This window comes from Pelodiscus sinensis, chromosome 2 (genome assembly GCF_052426305.1).
Source record: "Pelodiscus sinensis isolate ZL-2025 chromosome 2, ASM5242630v1, whole genome shotgun sequence".
NCBI classification, from domain to species: domain Eukaryota; kingdom Metazoa; phylum Chordata; order Testudines; family Trionychidae; genus Pelodiscus; species Pelodiscus sinensis.
This window is the reverse complement of record NC_143053.1, coordinates 122,670,475-122,686,373: the sequence shown is the minus strand read 5'-3', so window position 1 is coordinate 122,686,373 and position 15,899 is coordinate 122,670,475. Positions and strand designations below refer to the sequence as shown.

Here is a 15,899-nt window from a genome sequence, read left to right as displayed (position 1 = left end):
TGTGAATGAAAAGGTGCCAAATCCAACTCCCATAGAAACCTTTGAAATTCTGATCCACAGATACTAACCCATTCCATTATTTCAGGCCCAGATTTAGAGAGTCTGTATCTCTGGTGACACCGTGTGTGTTGTTTTGCAAGCTAGAAAGCCAGAGAAGCATACCAGCTGTGGGTGGGAGAGGCAATCTCAAAACAAACATACCTTCGGTACTAATATTTTAATTACATGTCTCCTTTCCTCCTGAGGCATGCTGCAAACACTGGCATCAGTGGGTACAAGCCTGTTCATTTCTGTGGAGTTGAATCCCCTTACAGTAGGGCTGGATTTGATTGAATCATGATGAAATTGATGGATCACTGGCTGTAGAAATGTTCAAAAGTTTGGATGCCACTGGCAAGCTTCAAAGCACTCATTTTTAACTCGGCACAAAGCAACTATAGGCCCTACTTTCTCATATGTCGTACACATGTAGATATGTAGCTGAAAAGGATCTCTGTCCAGGCTCCAAGGCAGGGCCAACTCTTTCAAAGGCGGCAAGCTTTACAACTCCTCAACCCAGTCCCCACTAAAGCAAATCAGCAATTGGCGCTAGTGACAGACTGTTCCATCAAATTGCTAATGCAGTTCATTGAGCTAAACTAAAAGAAATATTGAGACAAATTAGTGTAAGCAAGTACATTCCCACTGAAGTGTACTCCCTTCACATCAATTACCAGTCCATTTGTAAACCAATAGCGAGAAACACTTTACAATGCAGAGTATAGTTATCCTCATTTTACAGGGGGAAGGGAGGGAGAGAACCATAGAGGTCCAGAATGATTACGGACAATATTTTCTAAAATATCCGATAAGCTTGGGTGTGTCAATTTTGGAGTAGTCCCCTGAAAACACTCTGACCCAGGTAGTCAAAGATATTTAGGCAATGGAAATCAATAGAAGTTAGGTACTTAGGGTACGTCTACACTACAACGTTAATTCGAACTAAGCTAATTCGAACTAACGGATCCAGACTAAAAAACTAGTTTGAATTAGCGTTTTGCTAATTCGAACTAGCATGTCCACATTAAGTGGACCCTGAACCAGGCTTAAGGATGGCCGGAAGCAGTGCCAGCAGGGCATCAGAGGAGGACTTCGAGCGTGGAGATGCTGTCTCAGGCTAGCCGAGGGCTGCGCTTAAAGGGTCCCGACCCCCACCCCGGACAGACAGTTCTCAGGGGTGCCCCGCTTGCAAAGCAGTCCTGGTTTGGAGTGCCCAGAGTACCCACACTGGGCACATCACAGCACTCGGCCATCAGCCCGACTGCACTTGCCGCAGGCTGCCATCTGGGGAGAGGGGGCAATCAGGGGGGCTGCAGGAGAGCTTCCACCCCAAAAGCCTGCAGAGCCAGCCCAGTCCTCCCCATCGGGAGCTCGTGCCCCATTCCTCCCTCACCTCCTTCCACTTATCCTTCCCTAGCCCCTCTTCTTGACGTACAAAATAAAGGACAATTGTGTTCAAAAATGAAATCTGTCTTTATTGAACAAAACTGGGGGAGACTGGGAAAAGCAGGTGCGAGAGGGGAAGAGAGAGGCTGGGAGAGGGGAGGGCAACTAAAATGATCAGGGGTTGGGAACAGGTCCCATATGAAGAGAGGCTAAAGAGACTGGGACTTTTCAGCTTAGAAAAGATGAGACGGGGGGGGAGGGGACAGGATAGAGGTCTCTAAAAGCAGGAGTTGGGTGGAGAGGGTGCATACAGAAAAGTTCTTCATTAGTTCCCATAAAGAAGGACTAGAGGACACCAAAGGAAAGGAATGGGTAGCAGGCTTCAAACTAGTAACAGAAAGTTGTTCTTCCCAAAGCAAATAGTTAACCTGTGGAACTCCTTGCTGCAGGAGGCTGCGAAGGCTAGAACTAGAACAGAGTTTAAAAGGAAGTGAGATCAAGTCATGGAGGTTGGGTCCATGGAGTGGTATTAGCCAGGGGGTAGGAGTGGTGTCCCTGCCCAAGGTTTGTGGAAGGCTGGAGAGGGATGGCACGAGACAAATGGCTTGGTCATTGTTTCGGTCCATCCCCTCCAGGGTTCCTAGAGTTGGCCGCTGTCGGCAGACAGGCTACTGGGCTAGATGGACCTTTGGTCTGACCCAGTACGGACATTCTAAGCTCAGGGCTCAGGGGTCTCACTGGACCACTCTGATTTTCATGCACTCCTGCTCCTGGGTGGCCAGGCTGGCAGCTCTCCTACCCTAGGCAGCCACTTTCCTGTGCCCAGTGCGGAGATCGTGGATGAGGTCCATGATGTCCGCACTAGCCCAGGCGGGTGCCCACCTCTTGCGGTCCCGGGCAAGCTCCCGGGAGCCGCCAGCCTGGTCCCGGGAAGAGGGGGAGGGCTGGGGGACATGGGGTGGGTGGCTCGATCCGTGCCAGGTGCAGGGTCTGCTGGCTGGGTGCTGGCAGGCTTGCACCTGGCACGGGCACCGTAGCCAGCCTGTGCCCCTTTAAGGGGTCCGGGGCCGGGAGGGGGGCAATAGAGTTTCCCTGGTGTTGGCCAGAGTGGCCACCAGAGAAACCTGGGGAGGGCTAGCCTCCCACTAGTTCGAATTAAGGGGCTACACAGCCCATAATTCGATCTAGTAAGTTCAAACTAGGCTTAATCCTCGTGGAATGAGGATTACCTAGTTCGAACTAAGCGCTTTGATAGTTCGAATTAAATTCGAACTAAGAGAGCGCTAGTGTAGCGCCTATGAAAGTTAGTTCGAACTAACGTCTGTTAGTTCGAACTAACTTTGTAGTGTAGACATACCCTTAAATACTGAGGATCTGGGCCTTTGGACCTGTTGTTTACAGATGAATAGCATCTCCAGCTCTAGGATTTCAGTCTGTGGATTGGCTGAAGCTACATCCAAAACTAAGGAGATGTGTTAACGTTATGCAATACAGTAACACTGTTTACTGGATAGTCTAATACCAATTAAGTGATTGTCAACAAATAGCTACACCTCCTATTCATTAATGTACAAGGGTTTGGAAGGAGAAAAGAAAGCAGAGACACTTGAAGATTGCATAAATATGTTGGATCTGCATACCTGTTATGTATTTCTGAAGAAAATGTGTGTGCTTTTGAATGATATACTTTTCATGGAACTTTTTCTATTTACTGTATTGTTATTTTGCATTATTTTTTATTCAGAGACAACTAGAAACAAAAAAAAATTGTATAGTTATTTATACAATGCAGCATGCCAAATAACTATAATTAAGCTTGCTAGGAAAACCCTCACATATATTTGGGTGAATTCCAAGAAAATATATGTTAGTGTTCAACCTTCATAGCCATGCAAATTAAAAATAGGAGCTGGGATTTTGCCAATTCTAACGCTTGTCTCTACATTTTAGTGTGGATTTCAGCTTAGTCTATATTCTCAGACTCTGTGTGTTATTTTACACATGGGATGAATTTAGTCCAATGGTCTAAATTTAAAAAAAGTGTTACATCCAATTTAATCATATTATCTTCGCTGCAACTGTAGAGGTTTAAAGCACAGTGTTTGGCGCAAATCATTAAGTTTAATACAGTACAGAGCAAGCAGTTCTAATGTTATGAATATAAAGAAATAAAATAGCAAGTGACTATTAAAATCAAATTCTACCAGAACCAGTGCATGCTTTTAGATATACAAAAGGCTCAATAATTGCTGTACTTTATTCATCTGGCTTATTAGAATATTTTTGCATTTGAGCCTTGTTTCAGATTCATGGTCTCTATGGTCACTATTATGCATAGTGCAGGTCTTTGTAAACCAATTCAGGAAATGGAGAAATCCCAATAAAATAAATGATAATTTGTAGTCGCAGATTTTTATTTTGGTTGTGATGATGTTCTCATTAAAACAAAATATTGTATTTATTATTTTAAAACTAGCAGAGCCGAATTCATTGCTTGCTCTTCTTTTTTATCATTTAAGTGGATTTGGATGCATAAGAATTTTCCAATTGCTTCTTTTTTATGAAGTAAACAGTATTTCTGTAAATATTTTAAACTCAAGAATTTTTAAGAGTATATTTCAGTCTATCACTTTTGCTGCCTTATTCAGCTCCTATGAGAGCAGTAAACAATCTACTGCATAAGGTTTAGGTTCCTCAGCTGATGTGTTTTAGTACAAACTTTGGAATAGCAGCAAACAAAGATCAATCCACAAAAGATCAGAAACCTTTTGTCATAAGAATAGTTGGTGTTTATATAGCACTTTATTTGAAAGCACTTCATAAACAAACACGAGGCCCATTCCTACACCTTCACTACTCACCCAACTAATCTATCCAATAGGTCCTAATACCATGGACCTATTTACACATAATATTCACATGCTTAAAGGAGTGACCTCATCTTTAGTCCCACTGATGCCAACAGATTGCATGAACAACATTGCCCTGTATGAGTAAGGATTTAGCCCTTTTTCTTCCTAGCAATGAGTCTTATACACACTGTACAATTTCCCCTTTCTTTCTGTTTTTATCATTGCAGATAACCCAAAACAAAGCAGTCGTGTCCCTGTGTTCATTAAGGTTCTGGATGTAAACGACAATGCCCCAGAATTTGCTATGTTTTACGAAACCTTTGTCTGTGAAAATGCAAAGGCAGAACAGGTGTGTTGATTCTTTGCATTCCACAATATAAAACCTATTAAAAATGAATTCTGTTTAGGCATTACTTTGTGCATCACCTCGTCAGGAGGTGTACTTTGTGTTGCCATGGACTGTCACCATGCAAAATTAAATTAAACAGCGACTGTGTCATATCTGATTATATTTAGCATTCTTGTATCTGAAGTGTCAGTGTGTTTTACATAGTTAAATGTGGTTGCTTCTTGTAGTGTGTCGAGCTAGCAATAAATTACTTTCCCAATTCTTCCCTTGAATATGGGATTCTGCATCTGTTTGTGATGGTGCTTCCATCATCTCTCTTGAAGAACGGTTACAGGTCTGGACAAAAGTCCTGCCTTTTAAAAAAGCTCCAGGCTGCCACATTGGTCTAGTTCTCAGCTGCAAGACCAATTGCTTGATTCAGAGGATTCAGCCGTATAACTCCTGCTTAAAATTAATAGGATTTGTATTTCTAAATAGGCTAATCAGCTTTGCTGTCTCAGCCGTCATTTCTGCAGCTTGTTGCCACTGGGGATTTTCCATCCTTTTGGGAGGGCAACTCTGGAGAATTTTTGTGCCACTGCCCAAGTCCTCTGAGCTGCAGTACGATAGCGTGGTGATACATTCAGACGCCCAGTTTTCATTCATGGAAGGCCCCTCTGGCAGCCTCAGGGGCCTTAAAGTGGAAGAAAACTATATCTACCCCTATTGTAAGACCACTTAAAAGTTCTGGAGCGTGCAGCCTCAATGTAAATGAGAATCAGGCCCACAGTCACTGTAGAGTAATTTTGCTGTTATCATTTCAGCTGATACAGACCCTAAGTGCGGTTGATAAGGATGACTCTTTCAATGGACATCAGTTTTCATTCTCCTTGGCACCCGAGGCAACCAGTGGTTCAAACTTTACAGTCCAGGACAACAGAGGTGAATTCCTAGGATGACTTTATTTAGTTATTTATTCTTTGTTTTTTTTCAGCACTCAGTTGAGATCTCCTGTACCATTTGCTTTGTGTTTTCAGACAACACGGCAGGGATCTTTACCAGAAAAAACAGATATAACCGACATGAAATTAGTACTTATCTCCTGCCTGTGGTGATATCGGACAGTGACTACCCAGTCCAGAGCAGTACGGAAACAGTGACAATCCGAGTGTGCGCCTGTGACCATCGGGGGAAGATGCAGTCTTGTAATGCAGAAGCCTTGATCCATCCAACTGGCCTTAGCACTGGGGCTTTGATTGCTATTCTTCTCTGCATCATTATATTGCTAGGTAATAGAATTGTGGGGGTTGCAGGGAGGCAGAGGGAGCATTACACATTAAAGACGCATTGAGGAGATCTCTCCTGAATTATTCTGTAAAAAAGAAAAGCCTATAAAATCAGTGCCCAATAGATGGAAGTCAATACCAGATCTCAATCCTTCACTTGCATAGGCAGTAGCATTTTATACCAACTTTGGGCAGATGCGAATGACTAAACAAGGTGCACTGCAAAACGGTATATACAATTCAAAGCCCTCAGGTATATCATGCTGCTTTTACAGTACTGCGTTGTAGATTCTGAGCATGCTAAAGTAGACACCTGTGGGGGTTCTAGAGAAACATTGAGTGGGGGTTCTCCTTCCAGCACTAGTAGATACAAATGAGGCGGAGGGGGAGGCCCTAGCTGGCTTTCGGGGCATGAAACCCCTTTTCCCTTCCAGATGAGGACTGAAATTCTGGCTATCCCCTGCAAAACAGTAGTGCTGGAAGAGAAAAAACCTCGTCTTATAACTTTTCCTTTCCTTGTACAGTACATTCCTTGTACAGTACACTCCACACAAACCCAGGAACACTTTGTCCCTTAGGGTGTGTCTAGATTACAGGATTTTTTCAAAAAAAGTGGCCTTTTTTTGAAAAAACTTCCCCTGCATCTAGACTGCTGCCACGTTCTTTCGAAAGTAAATCAAAAGAACGCGGCAGTTTTTTCGACCGCGGAAAACCTCATTTTACGAGGAAGAACTCCTTTTTTTCAAAAGTGCTCTTTCGGAAAAAGGCGCTATATAATGCAAACTGTGCTTTTTCGAAAGAGAGCATCCAGGCTGGGGGCTCTCTTTCAAAAAAGCAACTTGCTTTTTCGAAAAAAGAGGCTGCTGTCCAGATGCTTTCTTTCGAAAGAGGCTTGTAGCCTAGACATACCTTTAGTCTTTCACTGCCCTCAGTGCCAACCTCAGAAATATGAGGAATTTTGAAAATTGATGCAATTTTAAAACGTTGACTCTTAGGGAGACATTGTCAAATGCTCTACCCACCTGCAGGGAAATAACCCCTCATTCGCATGGGAGAGGGTGGGAAAGAGGTCTGAAAATGGACAGGAGTGGGTGGGAAGTAGATGGCACTAGTGCTCAGACCTGTCCCCTTCAAAAATGTTGGACAGCACAGTTGAATCACCTTAGCCAAGGAAGTAACCTGCAAATGTGTCCTTTCTAGAGCAGGAGGATGGGAGGGAACCCACAGACCACATGGTAGATCTCCACATGGTCTTCACAAATATGCACTACCCCTTATTCAGGACAGATTATTAAATGACCGACTTGCCCTTAATTTGCTATTCAAGTTTTTCTTTTAAACTTGATGTCATTACTTTTAACGGTGGAGTAATATCAACCTACTTGAACAGAAAAAAAATACCCTATGCTACAAACCATTTTGCATGAGTTTGGTACAACTGCATTCAGGAATATCAATCTGACATTAAACGATTTCCAGTTTAATGTCAATTGAAAATAATTGATTTCCTGCTCTCAGCAGCACTTTATGTCAATTATTGCATATGCCATCATGCAGCATCAGCAGATTTTCAATTAACTAGACTCTATCATTTTCTGTTTTCCATGTAGCTGCAGGGTTTGTATGTGCAAACATTACTCCATGTGATGCAATGACCTGGGCAGATCCAAACCCCAATTTCAAACATTTATATCTTAACCAAAGTGCCTCCACATTGGTGATTTTAATTGCAGTTTGAGAAAGTGCAGACAACTTCCTAGAAGCTCCCAGATAATGTTAAAATTGGTTTGGATAGCTCGACTGCACTTTGATTTTAGTGTCTAACTGTTCCTGAGGTTTTTATTTGTATTTTCAGCATAGAAGAAAATTCTTGGAGTGCCTGGTATTATTTCACCTGGTATTATTTCTTCTTAATGAATGTATCATTCTGCTATCCCTTTGTGTAGTAATATTTTGTTACCAGATGCCCAATAATATTTATATATATATATATAAACTACAAAGAATAAAGACAACATTATCCCTCTCCTCAGAAATTCCATTAGTTTCCATTTCAGAATCCCATTCAAAAACTGATCTCCTTGTTTTTCAAATCCTTCCTGGTTTCCCCTAGACCACCGCATTGCTTCTTTCATCAAACATCACCTTCCACATAGTCTCTTAGGGTACGTCTACACAGCAGTATTATTTCGGAATAACTGACATTATTCCAAAATAACAAAGAGCGCATCTACACGACAAGCCTTTACTTCAAAATAATGTTGAGATGTGTACTTCCTTCAACTTCCTGCAATGTAGACAATGCCTAATGCTGAGTTAAGCTATTTTGACTTCAGCTACGCAATTAACTTAGCTGAAGTTGCAAAACTTAATTTGACTTTAGCCCTGCTGTGTAGACATGCCTTTAGACTGCATCCTCTTTAGGACAGGAACTATCCCTAATGATACATTTCTGTGGCACCTACAGGGGTTCCCAGAGTGGATTAGGACCTCTAGGGGCTACCATAATATAAATAAGTCTTTGTCATCATCATGATATGTGAGAGTCTGCAGTTTCTTCCACTGAAGCCAGCCTTCATCAATAGCACTTCTCCCAGTTTCATAAGCTAACCCAGTTCTTTTCAAATCACGGTTGATACTATCCTCTGTTACCAACACCACTTAGATAGTAAAGACATAACAGGGTTTGTTTTTTTTTAAATTGAGCCTGTACCTATATGGTGGATAGAGTTGCCACTGACTCTGATGGGAGTGTAGCACAAGGGCTGCAGAAATGGACTCTTGTATTATGTCCTTTAGATATGTAAAACATCATAGAATACAGCTGGCCTGAAAGATGATCCACAAAATAAGGACTGGATCCCTGAAGTGCTTGCATACACAATAATGAGTCAATAAATGATTTCAGAGTCAGTCCCAGAAGGGTACGTTATATAAAAGGTTGGGTTTTTTAAGTATGGCATAGTATTTAATAGAGCTGGACAAAAATTTTCAACTGCATTTTTTACAACTGATTCAATGGCACCAAAATATTTCACAGATTCATGTTGATTTCATTGCACTTCATTTTTTAAAAGGCAAAACTAAAAAATTGTAACATTTTGTTCTAGCATTTTCCAACTGATACATTTTGATTTTTCAATTCAGAATGATAGTTTACAGAATTCCTTTAATTCTGTTTTGGAAAATGTAAACACTTTTTAAAAAGCTTGAAAACATAAATTTTCATTTGGGGGTAAAATAAAACATTTGACTGAAATCATTTTTTTATTTCTCAATTTGCTGAAGTAAAAAATGGTTTGTTCAACCACAAAGTATTTCCCAAGTTTTCAGAAGTGCCAATTACCTGAAAAATCTGTGATTTGCCCACCTGTATTTTTGAACATGCATATATAAGCACTGAAGTAAGAACCATCTTTCTGTAACATATTTGTACAGCACCTAACACAATGGGGCCCTGGTCCATGACAGCATCCTAGAATACAAGTAAGAATACAGTGTGAGATTGTTAGTGTTGGTATGTATTCAGTGGTAAACATTTTTAAAAAAGAAAAGCAGAGTCCAGATGAATAACTGAAATTTGTCTTCAGAAGATAATAGAAATGTTTGTCTTAGGCTGCAGCACTGCAATTAGTGCTGTACTAATGGACCTTTGCGCCACTGAAGAACTGCAATGATGCTAAGGTGATAGTATGCTGGTTCAGGACTCTACCCATATAAAGAATTTTGCAGTATCAGGGCCTTAGGTACAAACAAAAAAATTATTCACCAAAGCGTTAAAAAATGCACACGGAGTTTCAGAAATGTCATGGCATTTTTGGGGTGGCTAAATATTAATTTTAAAAAATGTTCTTTGGGGACTGAGCCACAGCTCCATGAAGTCAAGAGAGCTATTACAATTTACACTAGCTGAGCATCTTCCCCGCATTCTTCACTTCTTTCCAGGAAAAGAAAAAAACTGCTGGAAAAAAAAGTTTAGCTATGTAGCTTTTATTAACCTTTCATCACATGGTACTAGCCTTGTCCTTTTAGCAAGTTTTGTAGCATTTTAGGTGCTCAGACTAATTTGCACTCTCTATTACAATATTTTGTGGAAGGGGTTTGCCTTGAGACTAGGCTGGCAATTTCAAGTGAGCAAAGCTGCTATGCCACTAAGGAAAAATGCAACCACTGAGAAAATATGACTCTTGTGCTAGCTTAAAATCCTCTTTCTTCTAATATTTATCCCACTCTCAGCTCCCAAAGTGATCAGAGGCAGACAAGGCACAATCAGAAAATCTCCAAATTCTAATTTGCAGTACAACTTCTACAAATTAAGAGTTCAAGCAACACAATATTTCTTTCTTGATTTAATTGAGTGCCAAATTAACTCTCCCTTCCCCCCCCCCCCCAACTCTGTGTCTCCATTTTTCCCCCAGTTACAGTGGTACTATTTGCAGCTCTGAGACGGCAGCGGAAGAAAGAACCTTTGATAATTTCCAAAGAGGACATCAGAGACAACATTGTCAGTTACAATGATGAAGGAGGTGGAGAGGAAGACACTCAAGCTTTTGATATTGGCACATTGAGAAATCCTGAAGCCATAGAAGACAATAAATTACGCAGAGACATTATGCCAGAAGCACTTTTGGTGCCGCGCCGGACTCCTGCGGTACGAGATAACACCGATGTCAGAGATTTCATTAACCAAAGGTTAAAGGAAAATGATACAGATCCTACTGCTCCCCCATATGACTCGTTAGCGACCTACGCATATGAAGGTAATGGCTCTGTGGCAGAATCCCTCAGCTCCTTAGAGTCGGTGACTACAGATGGAGATCAGGACTACGATTACCTCAGTGACTGGGGCCCTCGGTTTAAAAAGCTGGCGGATATGTATGGCAGCGTGGACAGTGATAAAGACTCTTAATATGTTGCCTTTGTTGATTTCCAGAAACAGCATTGAGATATGTGAAGTAGCTATTTCTTTCTATTTATCCATGGCTCTGTGATAGGGCTCTCTATTCTATCAGTTCCAGTTGTCTAATGACTGCAGTCTGTGTGGATCAAATGTCAGAAAACTTTTTTTCTAGTATAATTTTATGAGCTTCCAAGAGGCATTTTTTTTCCATTTTTTAATGCATCCAGTTTACCAAGCCAGTCTTACAGACACAGTGGTAGGGGAGGGCAACAGGAATGGTGGGAAGCAATATTTGTACTTGTTCTGCTTATATTGTAAATTGGAGTATATTACTGTTCCAGCTCACTTAATCTTCTTACTGTATTCAGATTATTCAACTCAGATGATTGCTCTGTCCATTTTGTATTGCACATCCTAATGTACTGAGGTATTATGGTTTAACCTAAATATTATAGTAAAAAGTAGTGGGGGAGGAATTTATTATAAAATTAATAGAATCAGCTGGCAAGGCTATAAGACAACATGAGAGTAATTTTTTTTCATTAATTTAAAAATGTCTAATTGCCATTTAACTATAAATATTTTTCTTGAACCTGTTATTGATCCCCAACACATAAAATCATACCAACACCATGTATAAAATTCCGTGTGGACCACGCTCCCAGTATCCTTCTTACCCAGCATTCACAGAGCGATGTGTGCGGTCTGTAGATCAGAGCACAGAATTGCTAAGTACTATCCAAGTTTTAACACTGACTCACTTTGTACCATTGGGCAAGTCACTAATCACTCTGGATTAGACTGTGGTTTTGAAACAAGACTCGATCAAGGAGCAGAATGTAGTTGTGCATAATCTTATTCTGACATAGATCTCTTTCACCTGGCATACCAGCTCAGCTCTGTGTAGGGAGATAGAGTGAGACTCCACCCATTCTTCTGCTTCTGCCCACCCCACACATGGAAGGGGAGTAGCAGCAATAAGGAAGCAACCATCTTCCTTGTGACATTGGTAGCAAGGGCAAAGGAGAAAGGAGATACCTTGCACCCTTTACTCCCCTGCAAGTGTGGATAGTGTGGGTCACTATCTCAGTTTTGCCATCTGTACGATGGTAAAATAATGCCTACCTCACAGGGATGTTGCAAGGGTTAGAGAGAGTGAATTTGAACATTGCTTTGAGGAGGAATGTGCTAAACTCTTATCACAGTAAGTTGTTCCTAATTTGGGGGGGGTAGGTGAGTGTGGGGTGTATATGTGTGATTTGAGTCCTAAATGCCCAGGTAAATTAGAAACTTTAATTATTCTGGTTGCTAGAACCAAAGGTTCCAGTTACACCAAGAGATGGTATTTTAAACATGGAACTTTTAGCTGGTTTTCTTAATTTCCTTGCCGTATCTGCCATTTTTGCCCAAGCCAAAACAGTGGTGCCATAGAACTCCGTATAGGCCAGCGTCTCTTCTTTACAACTCTCACACATGACACAATCGTAATCAGCAGTGTATTATTTGTTTTACAGTGACAAGAGGAATATGTCTTGAATTATGTTTCAGAAGAGGTAATTTGAAATAGATTATTTTGAAATAGAGTTAAAGCTTTCACAACCCTAATATTATTGATAGTGTTATGACACCTTATCAGGAAAGAGCGAAGTTTCTTCTTATAGATCATATACAGCCCATCTTATTCTGTATAAGCAGTATGATTTGCATAGTAGAATGTTATGTAATCTGTTGCAATTGTTAGGTATTGGTGTTCTTTCCTTCAAACCATAAAGAAGTTAGTTTAAACACCAGTCCATAGCTCTAGTTTACCCTTTCCAATAATATAAGGGCAAGACAAACATTAAATGGCAGCAAATGAAGTCATAAGATTACATCAGGAAGGCATCTACTTCCCCTTGTCTAGCCCTGCACAATTGAGAATTAAGCAATTAGGCCCTTTTGAAAAATCCCACCAGGTGCCTATCTGTATCTTTAAGCACCTTTATAGATCTGTCCCTTTATGTCTTCCTTTAAATGGTATGGCAGTGAGTGAGGCAGAGAACAAGCTATTTGTCTGTTCTGTTGAAGTGTGTTTCCTATTCTCTTGTTAAGACGTTTTTCTTAAATTAGTGATTCTTAGTAGCAGTTCAGACTAGAATTTTGCGTTTTATTGACCAATGGCTTTATCTTGTCAGGAACTTGACATAGTGTACAGAGAATGGGCCATACAAACCTGTGGTGTAAATATGTATAAAAATATGTAATCTACTGACACCAAAATGATGGTGACAAACTGAATAGCAAATGAATTCCTGTAAGAAATTCTCATGAGGCACGTGCATTATTGCTCATGTCTGAATTAGTTTATCCATCCAGCTTATAAGTGCTGAATTTTGCACAAATGAGATTCATTTACCATCACTCACACATAGCAAAGAAGGTTACAATTCAGTCTTGTCTTCTTCCTCTGTAGCACCACAAAGTGCAATTAAAAGAAAACAGGGCCATTTAAATTGCCATATTGCAGTAAATAAAATATTTGCAGTAATATTTTTACTGCATCTTGTGAGCTGTATTGGCAGAAGATGGAAACCACTGCACCACACAATTTTTATTGAATGGCTGGGATGTTAAAATTGTCCATTATAGACAAAGAAATATCAGATTATAGACTGCAAAATGGGTTTCTGGACTGCATTAAGGAAGTAGACTGTGCCCCGACCACTAGGGGTATGTCTACACTACCCTCCTAATTCGAACTAGCGGGGTAATGTAGGCATACCGCACTTGCTAATGAAGCCCGGGATTTGAATTTCCCGGGCTTCATTTGCATAAGCCGGGCGCCGCCATTTTTAAATCCCGGCTAGTTAGAACCCCGTGCCGCGCGGCTACACGCGGCATGGAGTAACTAGTTCGGATTAGGCTTCTAATCCGAACTAGCTGTACTCCTCGTGGAATGAGGAGTACACCTAGTTCGGATTAGAAGCCTAATCCGAACTAGTTACTCCGTGACATGTGTAGCCGCGCGGCACGGGGTTCGAACTAGCCGGGATTTAAAAATGGCGGCGCCCGGCTTATGCAAATGAAGCCCGGGAAATTCAAATCCCGGGCTTCATTTGCAAGTGCAGTATGCCTACATTACCCTCCTAGTTCGAACTAGCGGGGTAGTGTAGACATTGCCGTAGGATACCTGTTCAAGTGGAAAGAACCCCTGAAATGATGCTAGGAGATGACACGACACAAGGTGAAGAGCTGCTACACAATCAGCTTTTAGTCTGGCTAGTGACAAGCTAGATGACCTGATAACAGTCAAAGTGTTGAATGGAATCAAATAGTTTAATGAGGTAAGTGTGAAAGGAAAGGAGGAATGTGGCATAGCAAGATCAGAAAAAATTACTGGAGTACTTATTCCAGCAGAATGTAATTTTGATTCCAGAAGAGTGCCCACATGGGGAAACAAACAGGAATATCTATAGTAGAATAATTATTCTGCTACAGCTAGGAAGGAAATTTCCCATGTGGACAAGCCCTAGGAGGAGACCAGTGCAGGATGAGCTCAGTGCAGGATGTATCACACTGACCAAATAGAACCCCATGAACTTCATTGCTGATGTATGCTGCCTGATCATGAGAAAGTCACGTGATTTTGGTTATTTCCATTTGCTTTTCTGCAAGGTAGGATGAATACTATTCACACCCCTATAGAAAGTGTTTTGAGATCCCTATTAAAAGGCCATCAATGCCAAAAGCAACATTTCCTAAATAAACTTTAAAAGGGGGGCAAACTTTTTTTGTTTGTTTGTTTGCTACCAGGTCTTTCCTGATTACATACACACACATTTCATATTTGTTAACCATGAAGACATTTAAAAAAGCCATTTTCAGCTCTCCTAAATTTTCAAGTACCAAGCTACATCTTGAGACACAGAGTTGGCATCTCTCTCTCATACTGATTTATGCAGAAAGAAAGAAATTTGGTGTTTATAGTTCTCATGGTTGTAGCAAATAATAAGCTACATATTAATAGGCAATTAGGTAGAATTGGGTATGGAAGTCTGTGTATTGCTATGTGTGAGAGCGAAGAAATAACAAACATTTTAAAAAGAAGGCACATTTGTAAGTTAGTTATTTCTATCTTCATTGAGGACAGTAATGAATGCTTAGTTAATTCCTTGGAGCCCGATCTTACACTTTCAGAATTCCAATAGGAGTTCTGCATGTGCAAAGACCAAAACAGACTCCTAGCTGTCTTGTACAGGAAAAATAACTCAGAATCAGTGCCATTGTAGTGCAAAGCTCTAGCCAAAAAAAAAAAAAAAAAAAACCCACCACTAGAATGTTTAAACTTCTGTAAGACAACATTTACTTTTTTTTAATTATGGTTTAATTTTAAACATCACCTCTGGCTCTGTAATCTCTTATCTGGATGCTGCCTTGCTAACAGGTGGTCCAAAGTCCCAATGGTCCATTGTGTTTAAATTAATACTGCAATCTGGACTTCTTTATCAAATTATGAGACCTGACAGATTAATAGTTGCTGTGTTTATCCTGTCTGGTGAAAACTGTTTCATAAATGTTGAAAGGGCTATTTTCCTTTCGGCCCTTCAAGAATTATGATGCAGCAGCTTCCTTCCACTCCAATGAATACTGATGCCGCAACATCTTAAATTTCCTTTCAGTAGTTAGAAACGGAAATTTTCTAAGAGGATTTTTCCATTTAAAAAAGGTAAAACACACCATATTTAATGTCTGTGGCTTCATGACTTATTCTATTAGGAGGAAAATACAGTAGCTAGCTCACTTATTAAAAATTAATACAGCAAAGGATCTTAAAAATAAAGATTGGTTTATGGTCCCTCTCTTTTCAGTTTAATTTAGGCATAGCTGAGACAATCTTTAAGCTGCACACCATTTTGCAATACCAATAGCATGGTCTGGTCCTGCATTCTGTGTACATGCAAAACTTTCCTCGATGGCAGGGTTGAAGTCAAAGGGAGATTGACTGGCTCGTCAGGGAATTCAGCAACAGGTGGTCATGATGAATGTTTAGGGAGGTTGTTTTGTTTTTTAATAAGATGGAGAGTGGGGGAGCTGCAGCTGGGGTGGTAGAAAATGGGGAGAAAAACTAA

The 15,899-nt window shown here is 40.7% G+C and overlaps 1 protein-coding gene across 2 annotated transcripts in view; it reads left to right on the top strand.

The window, feature by feature from the left end:
• Positions 1 to 13,611, top strand: part of LOC102444027 (cadherin-6) — a 137,812-nt gene extending 124,201 nt beyond the window's left edge. For both annotated transcript variants that reach the window (XM_075921411.2, XM_075921412.2), the window contains 4 exons: positions 4,505 to 4,626; positions 5,430 to 5,547; positions 5,643 to 5,894; positions 10,310 to 13,611. In XM_075921411.2, the coding sequence (XP_075777526.1) occupies positions 4,505 to 4,626; positions 5,430 to 5,547; positions 5,643 to 5,894; positions 10,310 to 10,800 (983 nt within the window). In that variant the 3' untranslated portion in view covers positions 10,801 to 13,611. The remainder of the gene's footprint in view (positions 1 to 4,504; positions 4,627 to 5,429; positions 5,548 to 5,642; positions 5,895 to 10,309) is intronic.
• Positions 13,612 to 15,899: the final 2,288 nt, after the last annotated feature.